Source organism: Falco peregrinus, chromosome 3 (genome assembly GCF_023634155.1).
Source record: "Falco peregrinus isolate bFalPer1 chromosome 3, bFalPer1.pri, whole genome shotgun sequence".
Classification (NCBI taxonomy): Eukaryota; Metazoa; Chordata; class Aves; order Falconiformes; family Falconidae; genus Falco; species Falco peregrinus.
Window position 1 is genome coordinate 14739226 of NC_073723.1, and position 24662 is coordinate 14763887.

The window sequence follows — 24662 nt, forward strand, 5'->3', positions numbered from 1 at the left end:
CGGTGCCCTCCGCGAACAGCCATGCCTTTGTTCCTGCCTCGGCATGGGGAGCCCTCCGGCCCCGCCAGGCCAGGTCTGGTGGACACCAGCACCGGCACTGGCACCAGGAGGGGAGAGATGGGCCCATGGCCAGGAGCTGCTGGCTGCAGGGTCCTGCCGCTGCCCACCTGCCCGCCCCAAGGTTTGGGGGTCTGCAACCCGCCCAAGGTCTCCATGCGGCAAAGCCCCTGCTGTGGGTCAGACCCCTGGCTGTGGGTCGGAGGGGTGGGGGGCACGGCAGGACCTGAGGGGGGATGACCCCAGGCACTGCATTCTGGAAGCTGCTGCCCCCCTGGAACCCCCGAGGTGCAGTGCTGGCGCTTCATGGGCACGTGCTGGAGCATGTGGTGAGGCGGGGGGGTGCGAGTGGTGGGGCCAGTACCGGTGGCGGCGGGGCCGGTGGTGCCGGGGTGGGCTGAGCTGGTGCTGAGCTGGGCTCGGGGAGGGCAGAGTGGTGCCTGGCCCCCGGGGTGCACCCCAGTTTGGTGGGTGCAGGGTGGGTGCCGGCACTGTGCCTGGTGTCCCTGGCGGATGGGGGGCACGGGGGGGAGCAGCTGGATGCCGGAGCCGGCTCCACTGTCACATCGTGTTGGATCACTGCGGCAGGCGCTGACTCGGCACTTCCCGGTGGGCAGCCGGATGGCGTGGCCATGACCTGTCTGGGGGGTGCGATGTCCCTGGGGGGGCGGGGGGGGGGGCGGGGGGCGGGGGGGGGGGGGGGGGGCGGGGGGCAGCCCCATGAACCAGCCGTGCCCACGCTTGCATCCCTGCACCCACTGATCTGGGGACGGGGACCTGGTGCTGGCGAGGTCTGGCTGGGGGCAGCAGGTCGGGGGCCAGCGCTGGTGAACATGTGAGGCAGGAGGGGGCTGTCTGGGGGGCACGTGGGCCTCCCCCACCTGCAGGGAGCCAGGTTGTGGCTGCGGCGAGGCACGGGGAGCACCGTGCTGGCTGCACCGGCCCTGCACTGCAGCGTGTGCCCCACAGCGTGGGCTGGGGCCCCAGGTCCCTGCTCCCCCCGGGGAGCCCCATCCCTGCTCCGGAGGGGTGGGACCGGTTGGTGCAGGCACTGGGGGAGCTGTGACCCCCCCGGCACTGTCTGTCTGTCTGTCTGTGCTGGGTCGGTTGGCGCGTTCCCTCCCCTCCGGGCCTCCCTGAGGCTGTGGGGTGGGGAGCATGCTGGGGGTCTGGGGTGACTTGGGGTGTCATGGCTCCTGTCACCATCTTTGGGGGTGCCCTGCCCTGCCTGGAGGTCCCGGTTTCAGCCCAGGCCTGGCTGTGGTGAACTCGGGCCCTCCCCACGCACGGGGCTGGCTGCCCCCCATTGGTGTCCCCCATCCTTCCCACCCCCTGCGTGGGGTGCTGTGTTCCGGGGGGCACCGCAGAGGTGTGGGGTGCTAGGGGGGTGCTCCGTGGGGACGGGCACACGAGTGGGTGCTTGGGCAGGCAGCGAATGCTTTCCCAGGGGGGTCCCTCCGTGTGCGGGCGGTGGGTACCACAGTCCTGCATGGGGTGCGGGTGGACGTCCTGGTGCCCCCAGCTCCTGTGCCGGGGGTGCCTTGTGTTGGGGGCCCTCAGGGAATGGGGCTGGGGGCTCTGCTCCTCCCAGCCCCCGCTCTCCCCTCCAGGATCAGAGGGATGGGGAAGTTGTGCAAGTCGTGGTGTGGGCCCCCCCTGCCCGGCCATGCCGGCGTGACTTACATCACCCGTTCCGGTGGGTTTGGGGCGCGTGGGGCACAGCAGCTCTGGGGTGGGTGCCCCACCAGCATGAGCATGGCCGGGGGCTGCGCAGCCCCTCGTGCTTGTGCCGGGGCCGCTGCTCCCCACTGGTAAATCTCAGCGCGCCACATTGCTGCTCTGCTCCCGGTAGCGGCGTCAGCAGGGGAGGGGGGTGCCAGGGATGGTGCCACTTCTGCAGCTGATGCTGTCCCCAAAGCCACAGCGTCCCCCAGACCCCCGCATTGCCCCACTGCTGCCAGGGCATTCCTGCTGCGGCAGTCGGAGCCTCCTGGTGCCAGGCTGCCCTGGCCCCACCGCACTGGGCTGGGGGGGCTGTTGGAGCCCTGGCTGAGGGGACACCAGGCTTGGTGGTAGTGGCGGCCCTGTTTCAGGGCTGAGGGGGTGCGACCCCCCCCATTGTGGGGCAGCCCCCGGTGTGGGGGAACCCCCAGGCTCCCAGGGGGTTGCTGCCAGCCCAGCACTGGTGCCGGTGATGGGTGAGCCCCAGGCACCCCGGGCCGTCCCCAAGCCCATCCTGCTCTTGGCACCAGCGCTGGCATGTGACAGGAGGAGGAAACGGTCCGGGTGCCCACAAGCTGGCTGCTAGCACCCACCCACCCGTGATCTGGGTGCGGCCGTGGGGTGGGGACCCTGGGTGCTGGGGCTGTCCCCGCTGTGGTGCTCAGGGTCCCCAGCTGGCGTGGCAGGGGCCGTGCCGGGGTCCCCGTGGTGCTGGTGTGTGGGTGGCAGGCAGTTGCTGGTCCTGGTAGGGCACGGGGGGGGTGGCTGTGGGTGGCAGCTGCCTCATCCCCACCTGCCAGCCCTGGGGACAAGCAGGCGGCGGGGGGTGTGTGGGGGGTAGACGAAGCAGTGCCAGTGCCGCGGCCATGATGCCATGGTCCTGCGCTTGTGCCGCCTGCTGCGGGGCACCCGGGGTGGTGGGGATGGGGGTCCGTGGGGGCTGTGGGGACGGGTGGGTCCCTGTGGGGTGTGGCCCTCCCCAGCCAGCACGGCCCCCCCGGCGCTGCTCAAACAGGGGCAGGAGTGGAGCAAATATTGACGTTGGCAGGATGCGGCCGCTGGAGCCCTGCCTGCAGCTCTGCCGGATGGGATGCTCCCGGGGGGGGCGCGGGGGCCACGTCCCCGGGCAGGTGGTGGCCCCGCCCGGGGCTGAGGGTCCCTCCCCGAGCTGAGGGTGTCTCCCCCCCCCCCGTGCTGACGGTGCACCCCCAAGAGCTGAGGGTCGTCCCCCCCAGGCTAAGCTGTGTGTGCCCCTCAGGTTGAGGGTCTGTCTCCCCCGGGGCTGAGGGGGTCCGTCCCCCACAGGGCTGAGAGTCGTTCCCCCGCCGTGTTGAGGGTTCCCCCCGGGCTGAGGGTCACCTCCCCATGCCGGGCCCCTCCCCCCCCCGGGTGGCGGCGCCCCCGGGGATGGTTCGGGGGGGCGGTCCCGGTGTCCGGGGCGGGGCGGGATCGGACCCGCGGAGGTTCCCACGCGGGAACCGGCCGGGTGGGTCGGGGCGGGGGGGGAGCGGGCCCGGCCGTGGCTCCCCCCGGGCGGGTGGTGGGGCCGGGGAGGGGCCACTGAGTCAGGGCTGGCCCCGGTCCCCCCACGGCCCCCCCGGCCCGGGGGTGGAGCTGCCGCCAGTCTGCCCGCCGCAGGCAGCCAGCGCCGTGCCGAGCCGTGCCGGGCCATACTGGGCTGTGCCGTGCCATACCGGCCTGTGCTGGGCCATACCAGGCAGTACGGAGCCGTGCTGAACTGTGCCGAGCCACACTGAGCAGTGGTGAGCCGTGCCAGACTGTACCGAGCAGTGCCGAGCCGTGCCAGACCACACCGAGCGGTGGTGAGGCGTGCCAGGCCATACCGGCCGTGCCGAGCCGTAACTGAGCTGAGCAGAGGCGTGCCGTGCCGTGCCGTGTGTGCAGTGCCGTGCCGAGCCGCACCATGGTGGCCGGGATGCTGATGCCGCTGGAGCGGCTGCGTGCCATCCTGGAGCTGCTGTTCCGTGAGGGCGTGCTGGTGGCCGAGAAGGACCCCCGGCCTCGGCGTGCCCACCCGCAGTTGCCTGGTGTCCCCAACGTGGAGGTGCTGCGTGCCATGGCCTCCCTTCGGTCCCGCGGGTTGGTGCGGGAGACCTTCGCTTGGCGCCACTTCTACTGGTACCTGACGGACGAGGGCATCGCCTACCTGCGCCAGTACCTGCGCCTGCCACCCGAGATCGTCCCGCTCTCCCTGCAGCGCACCCGCCGTCCCGCCATCCCCACTCGCCGCACTGCTGACACCGCCAGCACTGGCAGGCCACGTCCCGCCGGTGGTGACCGGCTTTACCGAAGGAAGGACGAAGGCGAGCAGCACGTGGAGCCTGTCGTTGCTGCCACCGCTGTGGGGGGAGTGTCCCAGCCGCCCCCCCAGCCCAGCCCGGCCCCAGGTATTGACCCGCATCCGTGAGGGGGGGGACCTTCAGGCTAGGTGCAAGGAGGGTCCCCAACCCTCGCCCCTGGGTGCCCCCCAGGGGGCAGGGGCACCTTAACCCTTATGCTTCTGGGGGCTTGCTGCAGAGCGCTGAGTTGACGCCATGCCCCCCTCCTCAGCTCCAGGGGCAGCCCCCCCACCCTCCCATCCCGCTGCCAAGGGCAGGGGGCACCTGCAGCCCCTGTGCTGTCCAGGGGGGTGTTGAGCCTGGGGAGGAGGGGTGCAGGGGGGGACTTGGGGGCTACTATGTTCCCCATGCATCCACAGGGACCCCATAGTCAGGCAGGGCTCTGGGTGTCCCATGGCGTAGGCGGAGGCTGTGCCTTGCTGGTGTACCTGCCCTTGGACCGGGTGTGACAGGGGCACACAGTACTGGGGCTGGGGTGGTCCCTGGGAGGCTGTGCGGGTCCCCCGGGCCCGGGTGTGCCGCTGTGCAGCGGAGCAGCATCCCGTGATGCTCGGGGTGTGTGTGTGGGTGGGCAGGTGGGCTGCTGAGTACCTCCAGTGCTGCTGGGGATCTCACTGCTACTGACCCCCCTCCCCCACGCTCCCCGGGGCGGGCAGAGGGCTGCACTGGGGCAGGGGGGGGCTGTGCCGTGGAGTGGCCATGCAGTGGGGTGGCTGTGCTGGTGAGGTGGCCGTGTCATGGGGGGGCCGTGCTGTGTGTGGGGGCTGAGCCCTGCCATCCCGGCTGTGCACAGGATGGGTCTGGATGGATGGGCAGCGGCAGCTGGGGTGGGCAGGGCTGTGGCTGGGGAGGGGGGCTGCCTGCGGCGGGGGGCTGCGGGGGCGTCCCTGCCCTGCCCTGCCCACGGTCCTGGCCCCCTCCCCCCCCCCCAGCGACATGCGATCCCGACACAGGATCGGTGGCAGCTGGGTCCGGCAGGAGCTGCGGGGCTGCCGTGTGTGTCCCCCCCCCACCCCGGGCGGGGCAGCTGCGGCCGGCGCCCCGAGGCCGCGGTGAGGGCCCCCCCCGCAACCCCCCCCCCCCGCCCCCTGCACCCCCCCTCCCGCTGCTGGCCGTGACTCAGCCCCGCAGCTGCCGCCGCTCCAAGTTTCCAGCGCGAAGGCGCCGAGCCCGCTCCCTGCCAGCGCCGTGAGTCACCAGGCCGGCGGGGGGGCGGGGGGGGGGGGCGGCCCTCGGCCCTGCAGCTCCCGGGGCGTGCTGCGTGGACCGGCCCTGCCACAGCATCCCTGCAGCCCCTGCTCAGCCCCCTGCCCGCCCCTGGGGCACCGTGCCCCCGCATCCCGCGGGGGGGGTCCCCGAGCTGTGCCCGGGGGTCGCACCCTGCGCTGGGTGCTGCGGCGCGAGGGGACGGGCCGTGCGGCTGCCCCAGCCCCACGGGGTGCGTCCCCGTGGGGCGCCGCCATCCCGCCGTTCCGTGTGTTCCGGACCGGGTTTTGCCTCCGCTCCGGGGAGCCGCTGCGGGAAAACCCGGCCGGGATTCCCGGCTGGCGGGGACGGGGTCGCGCCGGCGGCGGGTGCTTGCGGGGGTCCCCGTGGGACGGAGCGGGTCCCGCCGCCCCCCGCGCCCGGTCCCCGGCCCGACGGGGGGGGCTTTCTCCGGCCCCTGGTCCGTTCCTAGGCCATTAGTGCCGCTGTAATTAACTCCCCGAGGTGGCGGCCGTGTTAACCCCCCCGGCGCCGGGGGGGGTCCGAAGGGTCCCGGGGTGTCTCGGCCTCCCCGTCCCGCCCCCGCTCGTGTCATGTTCTAACTCGGGCTCGGTGACGGGCACCGGTTATTTATATCGGCGCCCGCTCCCTGCCCGCCCCCCCCCCCCCCCCGGTGCCCCCGCCGCCGCCGGCACGGCGCTGCGCCCTCGCTCTGCGCTGCCCGCTCCCTGCCCGCTCCTGCCCGCTCCCTGCCCGCTCCCTGCCCGCTCCCTGCCCGCTCATGAAGGTCGTGCCGGGTAGGTGAGACCCGCCGGGCCGAGGCGGGGGGGACATCGGGGGGGTGGCGGGGGGAGGCTGGCGCCGCTCGGGCGGAACATCCCGGGATATAAAAAGCCGGGATGTGAGTGATGGGGGCGAGCGGAGCGGGCTGGGGCGGGGGGGGGGCAGCCTGCCGGTACGGCGAGGGGGGGGAAGGCGTCTCCTCGCCGCGGACCGGGAGGGGTTAAGGCGGAGCGGGAGCTGCCCCGGGGGGGCGGGCGCTGGTGCGTCCCTGCCCCGCCGAGCCGAGCCGAGCCGAGCCGTGTCCCCATGGAGGACACCGGGTCCCTCTTCCCCTCGCTGGTGGCGGTGGGACACGCAGCATCCCTCGCCCTGGTCTGGTACTGGCGGCGGCGGGCCGAACCGGGGGATGCAGGTGAGTTCGGCTCGACTCGACTCGGCCCCTCGCCCCGCCCATCCGCGGGGGGGGCAGAGGGAGGAGGGCCCTGCCGTCCCGATGGGGCGGGGGGTGGGTGGGGGCTCTTGGGGGGCTCTAGGGAGGACCCGCCTGCCCGGGGAGCATCGCGGGAGCGGGATGCAGCGCATACCGGCACCCCCAGTGAATCAGCACTGCCGGCTGGGCCCCCCGGCTGGCCCCCCCCCCCCCCGACACCCTGCGGGGTGGGAGAGGCCAGCAGCAGCCCCTCCACGCACCCACGCCGCAGCACCCCCAGCATCCCCATCCCCCTTCCCCATCAATTTTGGGTATCCGACAGCCGAAATCTCGCTGCTGGCAGGCAGCAGGTGTTTTCCCGAGGCGTGAAGGTGCCAAATGTTTTTGGGGACAGGGATCTGGTGACAGAAGGGGGGGTGGGGGCTGGGAGGGGACATGGCAGCTCGCTGGTTCGGGTGGGAGCATCTCAGCGGATCCTGGTGTTGGCAGGGATGTGTGTCCTTGCGGGAAGGACGGGCAGGGCCGGCTGGCGTGCAAAGAGCTCCTGATGTGGGCAGGTTATTTTGTGGGTTCATCACGGAGCCCCCCCCGCCTTTGTACAGGGTTATCTTCACCTCTGTGCCATCATCTACCTGCTGGTGGGCAGCGTCCTCACTGAAACGCTGTGGCTGCTGGGGGCACTGTGCTCAGCGCAGGCAGCAGCGCAGGGGCAAAGCCGCCGGCTGCCAGGGTGTGGGCAGGGGCTGCCCGCGGTGCGGCACACTTGTGCTGCAGAAGGGCTGGGCCGGCAGCGGCTGGGCTGGTCAGGGCCTGCGGTCGGAGCGCGGCTGTGGCCGATTGCCAGCGATGCCCACATAGCCCCCTTGGCTCTTGCCGCAGTCCCCGTGGGCACAGCCAGGCCCTGGGCCCCCAAGAGACCCCTCACGCCCAGAGCTGCTGTGGCTGAAGCCACGTGCATCCCTCCTGCCAGTGCCACATCCGTGTCCGCCGTGATGCTGGCAGCTGCGGGGCGAGCTGCTTTGGTCCTGGCCCCCCGCCGCAGTCCTGCTCCCCCTCCCTCGGCGCTTTCCAGGGCGTTGGCTGTGGTTTCCGTCGATCTGTGTGCGGCACTGGGCGCTGTCACGCTGCCTGCTTCGCGCTGCCTGCTCAGGGAGTGCCCTGGTCCCCTCCGCCGTGGCAGCTGAGCTTGGGAAACCACTGGTGTGCGCTCCCCTGTGCCGCTTGCCACTGTCACCTGTGCCGGTGGGAGATGCTGCGGCCATCCTGGCAGCGAGTGGCTTGGCCTGCCTGTGCCACTGCTTGCAGCCGGCCCGATAAGGCAGGCAGGGCACCTTGACAGGAGCCCCGGGCTGCTCCCCGCTGGGGGGGCCGCTATCCCTGGCACCTACCCAGGGCTGCCTGAAGGGCACCCCCAAGGTCACACCTGCCGGGGCCCATCATCTTGGCCGTGCCGCACTGTGCTGTCGCTCCCCTGAGATGGGGGGTGCTGGGGGGCTCCAGCAGTGCTGGCCATGCTCAGTCCTGCCTGGCTCTGTGCCTCCCTGGTCCCCCCTGGGCTTAGGGGGGGCTTCTGCCTGGGGTCCCTGTGCTGTGCCATGGTGTGGCAGGCAGGCCAGGATGTTGGGGGGGTGAGAGGGGTTTATTTGTGAGTATTGTTGCTGGAACACGTGTGGGGCAGGGGGGGCTGCCTTGGCACTCACGTGGCCACTCTCTGTTGCAGTTTCGGCACAGTGTTGGGGTGGATGTTTACCCTGGGCACCATGGCCCAGCTGGTGCTCATGTCTGGTTTCTCCAACCCCATCCCCATCCTCATCCCCAGTTAGATCTCCAGCTGTACCCAGCTGTTTCGGGTGGGGGTGTGGGCATCCCTGTCCTGTGGCTGCCACTGCCCTGGGGAGAAGCCAGGGTCCTGGGGGGATGCTCCTGGAGAGCCTGGGGTGCTGCTGAGAGCTCAGTGCCCCCACTCCCCATGCTCCAATCAGGGCTGCCCTGGGGGGCAGCATGGTGGGAGCCCCTGGCCCATCCCTAGGTGGGGCCAGAACCCAGGTGCTGCCCCCGCCAGGTGCTGGGGGACCAGGATGGAGCCAGGACTGGGAGCAGGTGGGTTTGGGGCTGTGGAGGGGTTGGGGCCAGGCTGGGAGAGGAGACCTGGGGGCTGTGACAGAGCGCGGAGGCTTGGTGGCGGCAGAGCCCGGCTGGTTCCGGCGGCAGCAGAACTAGCTGTTTCGGCAGCAGGATGCTGGCTGTTTGTTTGGGCCCTGCTCCGGTTGCCAAGGCTGCCAGAATTGTGGCCAGAGACGTGGCGGCAGCAACAGCGGGGTGGGGGAGGCCCCCAGAGCTTTGGGAAACCCCCCCCCGGCCTCGTCTTCCCCCCCCCCGCCCCGTCTTCCCCCCTCCCGCCCCATCCGCTCCGCTCAGTTTTTCCACCACCCTGGTGGTTCTGGCTGTGCCAGGCCAGGGGCCGGGGGGGTCGGACGCTGCTGCCGGTGGCCGGTGAGTCACCAGCATCGGGGGAAATGGCCATGCTGTGGCTCAGGGCTGTGGCTGGCAGCAGCCGGGCTCCCTGGCACGGCGCCCAGCCGGCATGGGGAAGCTTTTCCCGGCACGGCCCCACGGTCTCCATCTTTCTGCTGGCGTTTGAGGGGCTCGCCATCAGCTGGGGGCCAGCCGTGGCAAGTGTGGTGGGGCCATGGCAAACATGGTGCGGCTGTGGCAAACGTGGCAGGGGCTGTGGCAAGCCTGGTGGGAGCAGCACACACATCCCGAAGGAAACGCGTCCCAGTTCCAATTGGTGTTTCCTGCTCACCAGGCGCTAATCGCCCCGGCCCGGCCCTCCCCACTGCTCCCCCAGTTCCTTATCTCTGCAGCACAGATGGGCCACACCGTGCCGTGGGGCAGAGCTGTGGGATGTGGGGCGGCACTGTGCTGTGCCGTGCTGTGCCCAGCCCCCACACTCGTGGCCGATCTGGTTGCGCCACAGCTGGGGTTTGACACGACACCCCCCCACCCCCCGCCCAGCTCCCCGGTGGGGAGCAGGCTGATGGGAATGTGCCGAGCTCTGGTAGCCCCCCCTGGCTGCCACAGACCCCGTGCCACCTGGACTTCTGCCTGCTCGGGGGTCCCATGCCATGGCCATGCCCATGCCCATGCCAGTGCCTGCTGGTCTGAGCCCCGGCTCCCGCGTGGCCTGGCCAGCTGCCGCGCTCAGCCCACGGCTGCTCTGGGACAGAAAGGTTCCCAGCCGGAGCGCTCCGGGGGTGGGCTCCATCTCTGGCTTGGGAGCAGGAAGAGCCGGGCCTGGCAGAGGCCGTGGGCTGTCTGAGTCACCGGCCGCAGCGCGGCTGTTGTCCAGACGCGGGCCGAACGCCGAGCGGGGCGGTGGGAGCAGGAGCCAGGGTCCTGCCGGGACTGCGCCATGCTGTGCGAGCTCTGCTGCTGGTGCTGCTGCGGGCCAGGAGGCAGGTGTCCCACGCGTGCCGGGGTGCTGGTGTGGGTGGCATCCCCTGGGACCACCGTCCCCGCGGGATGCTCCTTCCCGGCAGGCTCTGCATGCCCGCGGTGCTCGTCCTGCTCGTGCCAGGGGGGCTGCAGCCAGGCACCCCGAGTGGCACCGGGGCTGTGGGGCTGGCGGGCTGGGGGGCTGTGGGATGTGGCGTGGGGCGCAACCTGCTGTGTGGGTGCGGGTGCAGGGAGTGCTGGCAGCTTGTGCCCAGGGGTCCTCTCTGCACTGAGACCCTGTGGGTGCCCCTTGCTGTGGCCTTGTCCGGCCAGTGGCATCCCTGGCGTGGTGGGGTGGAGGTTGCAGGGGGTGCTGCCGGGGAGGGGTGGATGCTGGAGCAGGCAACGCAGGGGGGCAGAAACCGCTCCCCACCCACCCTGGCAGCAATGTGCATGGGCAGGGGGTCTGGAGGTGGGTGCTGCAGATCTTGGGGTGCCCTGTGGCTGCAGTAGTGGGGGGCATCCCAGGGGCTTGTGAGAGGCAGGGGAAAGTGTGGGCAGCTACCCTGCCTGCAGCGGTGGGGAGGAGGGGGCTGCTCCCCTGCCTTCCTGGGCAGAGGGGTGCAGGGAGGAGTGGGGGGAAGGGGGGTGTTGGGGTGCAGCAGGGGCAGGGGTGTGGAGGCTGGGTGCAGTGGGGAGAAGGGCATTGGGTGCTGCAGGCATGGGAAGGTTGCAGAGGGGAGGGGATGCCTGGGTGCAGGGGCAGTGGGTGCGGGGTTAGGGGTGCTGGGGTGCAGGGGAGGCAGTGCAGAAGGGAGGGGGTGTCGGGGTGCAAGGACACTGGATGCAGAGGAGGGGGTGCAGCATTGGGGTGTCAGGGTGCAGGGGCACTAAGTGCAGGGTTAGTGGTATTGGGGTGCAGGGCAGGGGGTGCTGCGTTAGGGTGTTGGTGTGCAGAGTTAGGTGTGCAGGTTTAGAGGTGTTGGGTGCAGCGTTGGGGTGCCAGGCTGAGATGTTGGGGTGCAGGGGCACTAGTTGCAGGGTTGGGGTGCCAGGGCGCAGGGGCATTGGGTGCAGGGCTGGGGTGTCAGGGTGTAAGGTTAGGGGTGCAGGGTTAGAGGTGCTGGGGTGCTGGGATGCAGGGGCACTGGGTGCAGGGCTGGTGTGTTGGGGTGCAGGGTTAGAGATATTGAGGTGCAGAATTAGGAGTGCAGGGTTAGAGGTGTTGGTGTGCCAGGCTGGGGTGCCGGGGTGCAGGGACACTGGGTGCAGGGTTGGGTTGGGGTGCTGGGATGCAGGGTTAGAGGCGTTGGGGTGCAGGGTTGGGGTGCCGGGGTGCAGGGGCACTGGGTGCAGGGTTGGGGTGCCGGGGTGCAGAGCAGGGGTGCGCAGGAGAAGGGGGCCGGGGGCCGGCAGCGCGTTCGCAGCCTCCCCAGCGCAGGGGGTGCCGCGGCCGGGTGCGGGGGTCCGTGCCGGGGCCGGGGGGGGCCGGGCCGGGCGGAGCCGGGCCCGCCCTGGGGGCGGGCCGGGGCGGTGGCGCGGGGCGGGCCCTGCTCGTCCCCCCAGGTCCCTGTCCCCGTCCCGCCCGGTGCCGTCGGGTGCGGAGCGAGGATGGCGGGCAGCCCGGCGGGCCCCGGCCCCGGCCTCGGCGGGGGGTGGCTGAGCAGCGGCTCCGAGCCCGAGCGGCGGCGGTACCTGAGCGACCGGCTCTGCTGCGCCGGTGCGTGGGGCGGCTGAGGCAGCGGGAGCGGCAGCGCGGCCGGGCTGCGGGGGGGCGGGGCGGGGGGTGGTGGTGTCCGGGGCCGGGAGCCCCGTGGGGCCAGGACCTGCTGTCGGGGGGGCACCGCGGCCGCTGCGGGTCGAAGGGGACCTCCGAGCCCGGCGGGAGCCCCGGGACGGGGGGGGCGAGATGTGGGAAGGCGGGGGTGGCGGGACCTGGCTCGAGAGCCCCGCCCCCGAGAGCCCCGCCCCCGAGAGCCCCGCCCTCGAGAGCCCCGCCCCCGAGAGCCCCGCCCTCGAGAGCCCCGCCCTCGAGAGCCCCGCGGCTGGACGGTGGGGGCCGGCTGGGGCCGGGACCGAGAGTGCCCGTGCGCTGCGGGGGGGGCTGCGTGTGCCCGCGGGGGTGTGTGTGGGGGTGTGCCTGCATGTGTGTTTGTGCGTCCCACATGTGTGTGCATGCCTGCATGTGTGTGTGTGTATCCCGTATTTTTGTGTGTGCCTGCATGTGTGCCCGCGCCCCGCGTGTGTGTGCACGCCTGCATGTGTGTGTGTATCCTGCATTTGTGTGTGTGCCTGCATGTGTGCCCCTGCATGTGTGCCCATGCCCCATGTGTGTGTGCGTGCCTGCATGTGTGTGTGTGTATCCCGTATTTTTGTGTGTGCCTGCATGTGTGCCCATGCCCCACGTGTGTGTGCGTGCCTGCATGTGTGTGTGTATCCTGCATGTGTGTGTGTGCCTGCATGTGTGTGTGCCCCGCATGTGTGTGTGCATGCCTGCATGTGTGTGTGTGTATCCTGCATTTGTGTGTGTGCCTGCATGTGTGCCCCTGCATGTGTGCCCTTGCCCCACATGTGTGTGCACGCCTGCATATGTGTGTGTATCCCGCATTTGTGTGTGTGTTTGCATGTGTGCCCCTGCATGTGTGTTTGTGTATCCCGCATTTGTGTGTGTGCACGCCTGCATGTGTGTGTGTGTATCCTGCATTTGTGTGTGTGCCTGCATGTGTGCCCCTGCATGTGTGCCCATGCCCCACGTGTGTGTGCGTACCTGCATTTGTGTGTGTGTACATCCTGCATTTGTGTGTGTCTGCATGTGTGCCCCTGCATGTGTGTGCCCTGCGTGTGTGTGTGCGCCTGCATATGTGTGTGTATATCCTGCATACGTGTGTGTGCATGCCTGCATGTGTGTGTGTGCATCCTACATTTGTGTGTGCCTGCATGTGTGCCCGTGCCCCATGTGCGTGTGTGCATGCCTGCATGTGTGTGTGTGCCTGCATGTGTGTGTGCATCCCATGTGTGTGTGGCCTGCATGCGTGTGTCTGCATCCCACATGTGTGTGTGTGCCTGCATGTGTGTATCATTCCTCGTGTGTACTCCCACATGTGTGTTCTCTACGTGTTCTCCACATGTGTGCCCCTGCATGTGTGCTCATGCATGTGTATCATCCCTCATGTGCACCCCTACATCTGTGTGTTCCACTGCGTGTTTGTGCATCCTGCATGTGTGTTTGCATGCCTGCATGCGTGTGCCCCTGTGTGTGTGTGATGTGTGCCCTTGCATGCGTGTGCCCCCCACACGTGTGCCTGCATGCGTGTGTGCTCACCCTGTGTTGCGTGCCTGCCCATGTGTATGCTGGGGTCTGTGTCTGTCCCATGTGTGTGCCCTTGTGCATGTGTGCATGAGTGTGCGTGTGCACACATGTTTATGCCCCTCTGTGGGTGCGCACCCCGTGTGTGTGCTGGTGGACGTGTGCCCGTGGGTGTGCAGCCCCACGTGCGATGGTGTGCCAGCCTGTAGGTACGTGCACGTGTGCGTGCACTGGCACGCCTGGGCATGTGTCCATACATGTGGCTCTCCGTGCCCCCTCCACACACCGGGGGGGGTGTCCTGCAGTGGCATCTTGCCGGGCTGTGGTGACCCCACTCCCCAGCGCTGCCAGTGCGGACGCCCCGGCTGCTGTCAGTGCCTGTGGCTGTGCTGGTTCTGCCGCCCTGCCAGCACCATCCTGCTGATATGAGGCACGAGTGTCACTGAAGGGTGACCCAGGCGCTGGCACCGAGCTACCAGTGCTGGGCACCTGCAGCCCTCGGCGCCCTGCCAGCATCCCCACGCGCGGCCATGGCACTCCTGGCAGGAGGGAGGCTGCTGGCGGGACCGGCTCGGTGCCCCCCACCCCTGGGTGCAGCTGGGTTCCTCCCGGGCCGGCGGCAGGAAGCACCCACGGCGTTATGCGACGCTTTCACTGCCTCATCATCGCGGTTGGGGTGCGACGCGGCATGGCGCGGAGCTCCTTCCTGCTGGCTGCCTGTGCCAAATGTGCAGGCGGCAGCGGGTGCAGGGCCCCAGGCCTGGCAGGGGCCTCCCGCCCTGGGCCGTGCTGGTAATCCCCCTGCGGCGCTGGGTGCCAGCAGCTGTCTGGTGGCAGCACCCATCTCCTGCCCGCAGGCAGCTGGCTCAGGCAGGCAGCGCCCGTTGCGGTGCGCAGGGCTGCCATGCCCTGGCACAGGGAGACGGCGCAGAGATCAGCTCGGTTGGACCACGTGTGCCGGTGCTTGGCGGGGTGCCCAGGTGCTCTCCTGCAGCCCCTCGCTGTCCCAGCACCTGCAGAGGCTGGTGCCAACCTGGAGGTGCCGGCGTGCTCTGGGGGCTGAAGGTTGGGGGGTCACCTGTGGTCTTGCTACTGGGATGGGCGGCGAGGGCAGCTGGCCCGGTGGGTGCCGCAGCCCCGGCTGGTGGGGAGATGCTGTGGGAAGGAGCTGGGCCGGCCTGGCTGGGTGCTGCACCCGCAGGGGCTCGGAGCTGAAGGTGAGGCAGCTCCTGCCTGTCTGGCCCGTCTGGGCAGCTGCCTGCGCCGGGAGCCCTGCCTGTCCCAGGGGCTGTGCCGGGCCTTTCGCTTCTTCAGATCTTCAAAGTGCCCGCGCCGCGCCGCCGCCTGCCATGTCTGCTCCCACGCTGCCTGCCGGCCTGCCTACCGGCCCCAGGTGCCTCCTGCCTGCGGTGGCAGCGTGGAGAGGAGCCTGTGGCCCCGTGCCCAGCATGGTGGCTGCCAGGGACAGCTGCTGGGGTCCGGTGACTGAGGCAACTCGGCTCTGCCGGGAGCTGTGGCAGCCCTGGGGACACAGGTGGTGCCTGTGGGAAGCTGCGGGGCTGTCACCAGCTTGGGGCCGTGGGTGCCAGGGCCGCGGGGTGGTGTTGGGGGGACTGAGCTGGGGCAGGGGTGTCCATCCTGGTGCCTCATCCTGGGAAGCACTGGTTGTGCCGGGATGTGCTGGAGCTGGCGGTACCTCCTGTCCAGCCCTTGCTGGCAGGCTGCACTGCTTAGGTCTAGGTCCCCCACGGTGCTCTGCCAGCATCGCGCTGGTGTGGGCCACGGTGGGAGCAGTGCCGGTGGCTGCCAGGGTGCCCATCTGGGCCATGGCCCTTGGGGGTAACTGCTGCAGCAAGGGGGGCTCAGGGCCACACTGCCCTGATCCCTCCAGAGCCAGCACTGGTACGGCAGCAGTGTCTGTGCTGGTGGAGCAGGTCAGTGGCACATGTGAGCGTGGTGCCAGCCCCGGCCCTGCTGTGCCAGCACCTGGGCGCAGGTGGAGGAGTGTGAGGCACCGCTGGCTTGGCACGGTGCCACCCCAGTACTGCCACTGCCCCGGCCCCTCTCTTGCCCTGTGTCACCCCATTGGCAATGCCATCGCCCCTGTGCCAGTGCCCCTGTGCTGGCTGCGATGCGGCGAGCTGTAGCTCTGGTATGTCCCTGCCCCCTGACGTGCGCTGGCGTCAGCTGTGCTCCCGTTGTGGTTCCACGGGCCAGATGTGCTCTGCGCCAGATGTGCTCTGGGTGGAAAATGTGCGTGTGGAGCCCGTTGCCGCCCGCATTCCTCAGCGGCCGCCCTGGCCCTGCCCCCGTGGGCAGCGGGCCGGCAAAGCGGTGCTGCCTGTACCGAGCTGCCTCCTCCCCGGCAGCGGGCAGCTTCTGCCAGGCCTGGCCACCCGCAGCCCCCTGCCACCCGGCTGCCCGAGGGTGGGGGTCGCAGACCCCCAGGCCACTCTCCCGGCGCTGCACAGTGGCTCCCCATACCGCCTGGCTCATGGCCCCACGCTCTGCCTCCCACAACCCAGCTGCTGGCCGCCGGCACGGCAAAGGCTGGGCAGGGCTGAGCCCCCCCGCGGCACCCGCTGCCTGCGGAGGTGGGTGCCGGTGGGCACACCCCATGGCGCCGCTCACCGCGCCGGAGCCTGGGGCAGGGCGCGCCAGTCGGGCCATGAGTCATGGTGGGACGATGCGTCGTCCCCCTCCCCGTGTCCCTTGGACTCCATGCAAGGGTCAGGCTGCGCCTGCCGACGCCGGCGCTGGTGCTGGTGCTGTGTGTGCGGGATGTGGGCGCCGGCCTCTGCGTGGTGTCATGCCAAGCTGGCAGCGCTCAGGGTGCCTGCGGCTGCACTTTCCCTGCTGCCCGCACCCCTGTGCTGGGTGGTGACATGGGCGCTGCCACAGTCAGAGCTGCCAGCCCTGTGCCACCCCGAGGTCCCCGAGCTGTGGGGGGTGCAGGGCAGGGAGCTGAGCAGCTGTGGGCTCCCACCCTGTGCCAGACCCCCGCTTGGGGGTCCCCAGGGAGGGGCGTGTGGCCAGGCCAGGTCCTGCACGGTCCCAGCTGGGATGTTGCACCTGATGGGGCACAAATGCTGAATCCCCAAGGCTGGTGGTGTCACCGGGCAGCACGGCGTGTGCCCGATGGCTGTGTGGCATGAGATGCTCCGTGGTGCGTCCCTGGGCAGGGGGATTCCTCCTGGCATCCCACCCCAGCACTGCCGGTGCCCCCATCCCATGCGAGCACCCGGTGGACGCAGGGGTGGGGGACTCCTCGGAGTGCTGGGCTGGGAGCAGACCGGCTGGCGGGATGCGTGGGTCTGGCCGTGCTGGAGGCGGCACAGGAGCGCCCGGAATGCATCGCCGGGAGCGCTGGCTGGGGTGGAGAAGCCTGGCCTGGCTCCCCAAGCCGGCGTGGGTGTGGGGATGGCACCTCCCTGCCCGGGGGTCCTGCGGCCCTGGGGATTGGGAACCCGACCCCACTGGGAGGTGCACTGAGCCCCCCGAGTGTGGAACCTGGGGCCCAGGCTTGCAACCCTGGGGGTCCTGAGCCCCCAGGTTGTGGGGACCATGGGTCCTACAGCACCAGGGCATGGGGCTGGGGGGTCCAGAGGGCCCTGGACTTGGGAACCGAGGGGTGCCAGGGTCCCTGGAGATAGGGCCTGAGTGCTCTTGGGGGTCCCAGCAGGGGACTGGGGGACTGGGGAGCTGTGGCCCCTGAGCACGGGGATGGGGTGTCCTGAGGACCTTGAGCGGTGGGACAGGATGTCCTGAGCTTGTGAGCCTGGGGGTCCCGAGCCTCCTGGGCTTGGAAACCTGGGGGTCCCGAGGTCCCAGGGTGTGGGGACCAAGGGTCCTGCAGCTCCAGAGCATGGGCCTGGGGGTTTCTGAGTATGTTGGGGTTGCAGACCTGGGGGTCCTGAAGCTCTGGGGTATGGGGATTGGGGGTCCTTCAGCTCCAGGGCTTGGGTCTGGGGGTCGCAAACCACCCAGGCTTGCAGACCTGGGGGTCCTGAGGCCCCAGGGTGTGAGGCTGGGGGTGTGCCGGCTCCCCGTGGTGCGCTGCGGGGACCCCCTGGGGGGTGCGTGGGGTCCCTGCCCCATCCCCATGGCCCCCGGGGCAGCTCCCGGGGCGCGGGGAGGAAACAGTTAAGCAGAGCCGTGGGCTCGGAGGTTTCCTGTGGGCAGGATTCGTGCCCGGGTGGGGAGGGAGGGAGGGGAACCCCAGTCTCCTCCCTGGGGCCGCCCCACACCTCGGCGGGAGGAGGCAGGGCAGGGACCCGGCTGGCAGCAGAGCCAGAGCGAACGGAGCCGTGTGGGTGCTCAGCGAGGCTGGCGGCAGCGGCCACCATGTCCCGGCAGCGGCTGCGCAGCCAGGAGGAGGGTCTGTCTGGGGGGCAGAGGACGGGCTCGGAGGACAACCTCTACCTGGCCGTGCTGAGGGCCTCCGAGGGCAAGAAAGGTAGTGGGACCCCGCGGTGGTGGGGACGGTGTGGGGGGCGGTGGCTGCCCTCCGTGGGACCACCCCGCCATCTCGCTGGTGTTGGATGCATCCTGCAGCACAGGGGGTTGGTGCCTGCACCCTGCACCAGAGTGGACCCCAGTGCTGGGGCGGTGTCCCCAGGCAGGCTGTGGGGCAGACCCCCACGCTGGGGCAGTGTCCCCGGGCAAGCTATGGGGCAGACCCCCACGCTGGGGCGGTGTCCCCAGGCAGGCTGTGGGGCAGACCCCCACACTGGGGTGGTGTCCCCGGGCAAGCTATGGGGCAGACCCCCACGCTGGGGCGGTGTCCCCGGGCAAGCTATGGGGCAGACCCTCACACTGGGGCGGTGTCCCCAGGCAAGCTATGGGGCAGACCCTCACACTGGGGCGGTGTCCCCGGGCAGGCTATGGGGCAGACCCCCACGCTGGGGCGGTGTCCCCGGGCAGGCTATGGGGCAGCACCGTGGGGTGCTTATGGGCCAGGACCAGCAGCCCCCCCACAGCTGGGCAGTGGGGGAAGTGGGGTCCTTGTGTCCCATGCTGGCACCTGTCCCCGTCCACGCCATGGCAGCACCAGGCGCTGCCCGCAGTGAGTGCGAGAACTTCCTACCACGCCCTGCCCATCCTGCCTGCGGCCCAGCCACAGCCCGTCGCGCAGCCTGCCGCGGCATGGGTGCCGCCGGCTGGGGCTTGCCTGGGTGTCGAGGACTTCTCATGTGCGGGCCCTGCTGGGGTGAGCGGCGCGGGTGCGTTCCCCCCTCGGTGCACCCATGCCCGGTGAGCGTGCCCCACGCTTCCTTCCTTCCTCCTGCGCCGCTGCTGCTCACCAGCCCTTGCTTCCCTGCCCGTCACACCCCAGCCCTGCTGCCCAGCTGCCCGTGGGTCCCGCTGAGACGGGACCCCTGGTGTCCCCAGGTGCCGGTGTGCTTTCCCTGGGACGGGTGGGCGTGGGCCAGGCGCTGGCTGCAGGGTGCTGGGTGCTGCATGGGCAGATCCCGGCACGCTCCAGCGGGGCAAGACATAGCATGCACCACCCTGGCCCTGCTGGATCGCCGCGGCGTGGGCAGGGAAGGTGTTGTGGAGGGGCGGCCATGGAGCTGGTGGCATCACCCCATGTGCCTAGGGTGTCGCCTCCTTCCACCAAACCCTCCTTGGCACTGGGCTGAGTTTGGCACTGGTAGGAATGGGGCGAGAAGAGTGGGCTGCTCCCCGTAGGGAGTGGTGATGGGTGGGATGGGTGCTCGTTAGTGGGATGCATGGGATGCGTGCTTGTTATCGGGGTTCGGGGCCACCCAGCTGTGGGCAGTGCCAGCCTGGGTGCCCAGCCTGCTGTGTCAGCTGTCTTCGTCCCCTAATGACAGGGCAGCGGGCAGGGAGTGCCCGTGAGTCACTGGCCCCGCAGCGCTGCCTGCTCGGGGCTCTGCCCGCAGCTGCCCACCAGAGCTGGAGGGAGAGTTGTCAGGGCCATCACCCTGGGACGGGGCCTGGGGGGTCCCTGTGGGTGCTCCAGCCCCAGGAGGAACCCCCAGGGACAGGACTGGCACCCCCCAGGCCTCTCCCCACCCCACGGAGCAGCATCTGTGCCCTGAGGCTGGTGCTGGGCAGGCGGCGCTGGGGCTGTGCCAGGGCAGACGCCCCGTGGGCTCATCGTGATCCCATACGTGTCTTGCTCGGGGAGGACGTGCCGTGCCTGGGGCTGCACCGGGGCAGACGCCCCGTGGGCTTCGTGTCCTGCTCGGGGTGAACGTGCAGTGCTGGGGGCTCTGGGGGTGCAGACTACCCCTGGGCTTGTCCTGGTCCCGGACATATCCCACTGGGGCCGGCAGTCATCCCGTGCTCGTCCCTGTCCTGTACACATCGAACCTGGTCAGGACACATGGTGCCTGGGCAGCTCCCCTGGCTCCCAGCCGGGGTACAGGGTAGGGGGGCTCAGGGCAGGGCAGGGCTGGGCAACCCCCCCCTCCCCGCTACAGGCATTGCTCAGCCTGGCTGGGGCAGGGTGCAGGCACGCAGGAGCCGATCCACGTTAACTGTTTCCTTCCCCTCGCACGCACGCCCTGTGACTCACCGCGGCTCACCAGAGCGGTTGGCTCATCACTTCCTGCACCGGTGTGCCCGCCAGCCGTGCTGCCTGGCAGCACCGCCGCGCTGGGACCCCCTGTGCCCCCTGCTCACCCTGCCGTCTTCTCTCTTACAGATGAACGAGACCGGGTCCAGAAGAAAACTTTCACTAAATGGGTCAACAAGCACCTCATCAAGGTACGGGCACGCGCCGCCTCCCGCAGCCACTGGCCATCCTGATGGAAAAGTCCCGGTGAGGCTGTGCCGGTGGCAGCACCCGGTCCCTGGCACTGGAGCATCCCCAACTGCGTCCCCCCCAGGGCACCGTGGGATGTGGGCAGTGGAGGCTCCTGGCAGCGGCTGTGCCAGCACAGCCTCTCCTGGCTGCCTGTGCTGGTGCTCCCGCTGCCTCGGCACCAGGCAGGCAGCAGTTGAGGCTGCTCAGTTGTATCTGTGATGGGCTCTGCAGGGGCCTGAGGGCAGCACCGGGGGTCTTTTCAGGCAGGAGCTGCCTGCCCTGCCTCCTGGCTTCCCCTGCCCAGTTATGTTGAGGGGCTGTGCCATCCTGTGGCCATGCCAGGGCATCTGGCCAGACTGGGAGCTGCCGGCCATGCCCTCCCACCCACGTCGGGAAGGCCATGCAGGCTCTGGGAGGGGATGGTGCTCTGGCTCCAGGCACGAGAGGACCTTTCGAGGACTTTGATGCCACAGAGCCTGGCAGCTCTGCTGGGCTCCCTGCCCGTTTCCCCTCTGCCCTGGCACCACCGTGACTTCCTTTAGGCACGGCAATGCCCGCACCCTTCCTGCCACCCCCGGGGTGGCCATGCCCACTGTGCTGCCTGCACTTGGCAGTGCCTGCCCCATGCCCTCCTGTCCTGTCCTACTCTCCCATCTCCAGCTGTCCTTCTCTCCCCACTCCTGCCCCATGCCGCGCTCCCAGCCGAACCCCACTGGGGCCCTGCCAGTGTGGGCAGAGCCCCAAGTCAGTGCCTGGCATGTGCCAAGACGTCTTCCTGGCCCCCGCGCGCAGACATGTCCCCACATGCCAGGCGCCCAACCCCGCGGCGTCGCTCCTGCGGCATCCGTGCTGCCGTGGGCTGCCACTGCCTGGGGCTGGTCCTGGCTGCCCCCTGCCCGCCACAGGGCTGTCTCCTCTTTGCTGGCTCCCCTAACATCTCTCTCTTCTCTCTGCCTCTCCCCGCACAGCACTGGCGAGCAGAGGTAGGTCTCTCCCTCCCTGGCTGCCTTCATCATGCTCTTTCTTTTCTCATGCCTTCCCCTCCCTGTGCCGGGGCTGGACCCCGTGGCTGCCGGCATGGTGGGCCGTGGGTACTACTCCCCCATGGTTGCTGTCGTGGTGGGCCATGGATCCAAACCACCATGGCTGCCAGCATTGGTGGGCAGTGGGTCCCCGCACATGGCATTGTGATGCCGGATCCAGCGTGGCTGCTGCTCCACGGGGGCATGGGGGAGAGCTGCTGGTGTGCACTGGCAGGGGGGACACAGGGCTGGGGGACTGGGCTGTGTTTGGGGATGTGTGTGGGCACCTGCTGTGCATGGGGGAGTCACTGGGCTCCCACCCTGGCTGCCCTGTTTTGGTGTTGGCTGGCGTGGGGCAGGGGGGCACTGGGGCTTTGCAGGGCTCAGCTGCCCGCCTGGTATCCCTGTAACACTGTCGCCATCCCCACAGGCGCAGCGTCACGTCAACGACCTCTATGAAGACCTGCGAGATGGACACAACCTCATCTCGCTGCTGGAGGTGCTCTCGGGGGACACGCTGGTAGGTGCTGCGCCGACCTTGCTGCTGCACCGCTGCCATCCTGCTCCCCCTGCGCCGGTTCTGCGTGCCGGCACCCCCGACTGCCATCCATCCCATCCTCTGCTTCCCGCATCTGCATCCCACTCCTTCTCCTGCTTGGGCTCTCCCCTGCCTTCGGTCCCATCCTGGCGAGCTGCCCGGCACCATGCTGGAGCACCCCGAGTCCCGCTGGTGCGGCCGCCCCTGCTCTGTCCTGCAGCCCCCCCCAGCCCCACCGCAGCCTCTAACGCCCGGACGTCTCTTTGCTTTGGTGAACTCTCTGCTTCTCTGCGCTGGGCTCCTGTCGGCGGCTCTGCCCTGACCGTCCCCCTCCGGCCTTTGCCTCCTTCCTCTCTTTGCTCTGGCCGGGCAGCCGAGGGAGCGCGACGTGATCAGGAACTTGCGGTTGGTGAGTGGTTCTGCCGTTTGCTCTCCGCATGGCCCCGCGTGGTGAGCGCCCGCCGCGGCAACTGGGAGACGCTCCGCCACCGTCCAGTGTGGCTGCACCGTCCCATCCCGGTGCGGGTGCGGAGGAGAAGCGCCGCCGCATGCTGTGCCGGGGGGAGGCGTGTTGGCACCCACGGGTGCTCCAGCAGCAGGGTCCACTGGGGCGGCTGAGGCCAAGTGTCAGCTGGGGCGGGTTTCCCCGGGCCAGGCCTGCAGTGGCGAGATAGGAGCGCAGCATCACTGGGAGCAGTGCTGCTGCGTTGGGACTTGCGGCAAGATGTGCCACATGACCCCTGTCTGGTTGGGGCTGCTGGAGGTCCCAGGGCACCTGGTGAGGGGGATGCCCCTGCGGCCGCTGACCCCCCCAGCTCCCCTGTTGGGGCCTGGCTGTGCCCCAACCAGCTGCATTTCCCCTGTGCCCCACACCTGTGGGGCAGAAGAGACCCTGGTCCATTGCTGAGCGGCAGACGGGGGACTCGGGGGGCTCCCTGGCCCTTCTGGCAGCCATTGCCAGGCACAGCCACTGCTGGTGAAGCATTTGGTTTCATCGCTGGGCCGGTGGCTGTGGGGGAGTCTGTCCAGGCAGGAGCTGCCCAGGGGACCCCAGCTGGGGACCCCTGGGGTGGGGAGGTTCCTGCTGGGTGAGTTGCCCAATGTGGTGGCACTTTGTCCCTGCCGTGGGTTGAAACTGGAGCGTGCTAGGGAGCTGCATGCTACCTCCAGCGCGGCCCCACTGTGGGCAGGATGGGCTGCGAGGATCTGGCGAGGGCAGGGTGAGCGGTGCTGCTGGGATGCTGTGGGCAGGGGTAGAACAGGGCTGGGCTGTGCCTGTGCTGTGGGGCCAGCACTGCTCTGTGGCCAGGGAAGCGCAGGCACAGGATCCGGTGGTGAGGCCAGCCGTGCTTGCCATTGTTCGGTCCGGCCGTGCTTCCTGCCCACGGCCCCATGGGACGGGCAGAGGATTTCCTGACGGGTCCGTGCTGCCCGCTTCCACGTGCACTGCCTGGACAGGAGTGCAGGGCATGGTGGCACCTTGGCCGGGACCGGTTTGGTAGAGCTACCTTGGGCAGCAGCTGCAATGCCCGCCCGCAGTGGCAGGGGACACAGGCCCCAGTGCTGCACCCCCTGTGGCAGTGGGGTGCCTGATGCCTGCGCTCATCTTTGCCTGTCCTGCCTGCACAGGCAGCTGCCGTGTTTCAGGCAGGGGCCGGTGCTCGGTGGGGTGTGACGGGAAGCAAGGGTGCTGTGGATGCTGCTCTCGCACCATGCCTGGTGCTTGGCTTCCCTTGACACGGCAGCTGGCGGCCCCGGCACTGTGTGGACAGCACGGCCCTGCTGGGGCTGGGGACAGTTTTGGCTAGACTGGCCCCAGCTGGCAGCTTTGTGAGGGGAGAGTCGGGAAATGTCCCCTCCCCGGCGGCAGCGTGGGGACAAAGTGCAGAGGGCGTGTGGCATCGGCATGTGTAGCATTGAGAGGGGCTGGGACAGTGCATGATGGGGACGCAGTGCTCGGTGCCAAGCATCCCTCGCATGCGTGGGGGAGCCAGGGTGGTGGGTTGGTGTCCTGGTGGGGCTGTGCCTGGTGAGGGCCGTGGCTCATCACCCCCCGCTCTCCCCACAGCCCCGGGAGAAGGGCAGGATGCGCTTCCACAAGCTGCAGAACGTGCAGATTGCCCTCAACTACCTGAAGCATCGCCAGGTGAGGGGGGGATGCGGGGCTGCCGGTCTGGTGGGACACCCCCCAGGGACCCCTGGGGCTGGGGCATGCTCCCTGCCCTCCCTACAGCTCCTGTGTGTCTTGGCCTCGCAGGTGAAGCTTGTCAACATCCGCAACGATGACATTGCTGATGGCAACCCCAAGCTGACACTGGGGCTCATCTGGACCATCATCCTCCACTTCCAGGTGAGCCCAGAGCCCTGGGGCCTGTCTCAGCTGCGTGCAGTGGTGGGACTGGGGGCAGTGGTGGTGGTGCTGGTGATGCTGGGAGGCTAGGGCTCTGCAGTGCTGGCGGGGGTTCCTGGTGCTGGTTTGGTCCCTGGAGCAGGGGCATCACCAGCACAGGCTGCGGTGGAGAAGGTGGCAGCCCCCATGGAGTGTGCATGTGCATGATGGATGGGCCAGTGTAAACCTCCCTGTCCTGGCAGATCTCAGACATCCAGGTGACGGGGCAGTCAGAGGACATGACAGCCAAGGAGAAGCTGCTGCTCTGGTCCCAGCGGATGGTGGAGGACTACCAGGGCTTGCGCTGTGACAATTTCACCACGAGCTGGCGGGATGGGCGCCTCTTCAATGCCATCATCCACCGGCACAAGTAGGTAGAGCGGAGCCAGGTCTGCTTCTGGCTGCTGTGTGTTGGGTCAGCGTGCTGGGCTGTGCTGTACCCACAGTGGGCACAGAGCTCCTGTCTCCCCAGCAGGGACCCAGCACCGCCAGCCCTGTCCCCATGGTGCCGAGCCTCCCTTGGCACAACCATCCCCTGGCTTGGGCTGCCGGCTCTTGGGTGAGCCCAGGCTCCTGGCCGCTGTGGTGGGGACAGCAGCTCCGGTGCTGGCAGGATTTGGCTCCTTGCAGCAGCC

The 24662-nt window shown here is 69.6% G+C and overlaps 1 protein-coding gene across 18 annotated transcripts in view; it reads left to right on the top strand.

The window, feature by feature from the left end:
* PLEC (plectin) overlaps positions 1-24662 on the top strand; it is a 63609-nt gene that overhangs the window by 15374 nt on the left and 23573 nt on the right. For 3 of the 18 annotated variants that reach the window (XM_055798381.1, XM_055798382.1, XM_055798380.1), the window contains exons 3-9: positions 19977-20038; positions 21047-21061; positions 21531-21620; positions 22012-22047; positions 23707-23784; positions 23896-23988; positions 24231-24397. In XM_055798381.1, coding sequence (XP_055654356.1) covers positions 19977-20038; positions 21047-21061; positions 21531-21620; positions 22012-22047; positions 23707-23784; positions 23896-23988; positions 24231-24397 — 541 coding nt within the window. Of the gene's footprint in view, positions 1-3688; positions 4188-6397; positions 6541-11574; positions 11717-17581; positions 17760-19976; positions 20039-21046; positions 21062-21530; positions 21621-22011; positions 22048-23706; positions 23785-23895; positions 23989-24230; positions 24398-24662 lie in introns of those variants that run through there. The other 15 variants (XM_055798379.1, XM_055798392.1, XM_055798374.1 and 12 more) reach the window with 14 other exon arrangements.